The 1383-nt window shown below is 51.0% G+C and overlaps 1 protein-coding gene across 1 annotated transcript in view; it reads left to right on the forward strand.

Annotated features, from left to right (window-relative positions):
• The first annotated feature begins 399 nt into the window (after window positions 1-399).
• The window catches only part of nompC (no mechanoreceptor potential C), a 64289-nt gene continuing 63305 nt past the window's right edge, over window positions 400-1383 (forward strand). Inside the window, exon 1 of the mRNA XM_069310956.1 lies at window positions 400-669. Within this exon, the coding sequence (XP_069167057.1) occupies window positions 400-669 (270 nt within the window). The remainder of the gene's footprint in view (window positions 670-1383) is intronic.

Consider the following 1383-nt stretch of genomic DNA (forward strand, 5'->3'; position numbering starts at 1 on the left):
AGCCAAGAGGATGGAGGGTAGACAGAGAGGGTAGGAAGGTGGCGTGGTAGCTCTCTCTCTCTCTCTCTCTCTCTCTCTCTCTCTCTCTCTCTCTCTCTCTCTCTCTCTCTCTCTCTCTCTCTCTCTCTCTCTCTCTCTCTCTGTGTTGCCACACTGGCAGGCTGCTATCGCATGGGGGCGTTCCGGAAGCATGGGGGCGTTCCGGAGGTATGGGGGCGTTCCGGAGACTTGAGGGCGTTCCGGAGGCATGGGGGCGTTCCGGAGACTTGGGGGCGTTCCGGAAGCATGGGGGCGTTCCGGAGGTATGGGGGCGTTCCGGAGACTTGAGGGCGTTCCGGAGGCATGGGGGCGTTCCGGAGACTTGGGGGCGTTCCGGAAGCATGGGGGCGTTCCGGAGGCATGGGGGCGTTCCGGAGACTTGGGGGCGTTCCGGAGACTTGGGGGCGTTCTGGAGGCATGGGGGCGTTCCGGAGGCTTAAGGGCGTTCCGGAGGCATGGGAGCGTTCCGGAACCATGAGGAGGGGGGGCGTTCCAGAGACACAGTGGGGAAGTCTGACCATCAATAACCAGACACAATGCAACACCAGCTCTACTGCAACCATCCAGGGTTCCTACCGCGCTGCACCAAGCAAAAGATCACGGCCCAGCTTGGCTGTAGATCGAACTTTAGTTATGCTTTGACACGGAGGTTTACCACTCGGACACAAAATTTTAGTTTTTGTTTATAATGGCTTTGTTAAGGGGTTTATTTATTGGGCATTGCTCTGAGCAATACTCCAATCTCAGAGTAAAGAGACAGAGACTCTCACAGGAGACTTTCAAAGCTACCTTGGTACACAATCCACACGTCTGAAAATAACCGAAGTGCCGACGTTTCGGTCCATCCTTAACCATTATCACGACGCGATATATAATGTATCTAGTATTAAAATAATATTGGCGAAATTATCTCAAACTCCCCCACATAGCACTAGTAACTTGCTGCATTTGAAATGGTCAAGAGACGTCTCATTCCAGCTGATCTATAAACCGGTGTCTAAACGGCATCAAGCAATTAAACGTGGACTTACTAAACCTCTGCATCTTTCCTCAATAGGGGGATGGGGGTTGCTATATTTATTAAGCAGTTTATATGTTTCGAAGCGCTACGAGAATGTCTATACTAATCATAATCTTGGGTGGGTAGGTTCCAAGCTCGTGAACTGGTTAATAAATAGAGAATATGCCGTTATGATCAAGGAAAGATACACAGGTTTCGTTAGTGGGGCGCACAAGGCTCGATGAATTGTAGTCCAGGGTGACACGACGACACATTGGAAAACCTGCCAGTCTAACCAACGTCATGCCTCGATACCTGACAAACGCAAATGTTTGTGTTTAGTG

Source organism: Procambarus clarkii, chromosome 6 (assembly GCF_040958095.1).
Source record: "Procambarus clarkii isolate CNS0578487 chromosome 6, FALCON_Pclarkii_2.0, whole genome shotgun sequence".
NCBI classification, from domain to species: Eukaryota; Metazoa; Arthropoda; class Malacostraca; order Decapoda; family Cambaridae; genus Procambarus; species Procambarus clarkii.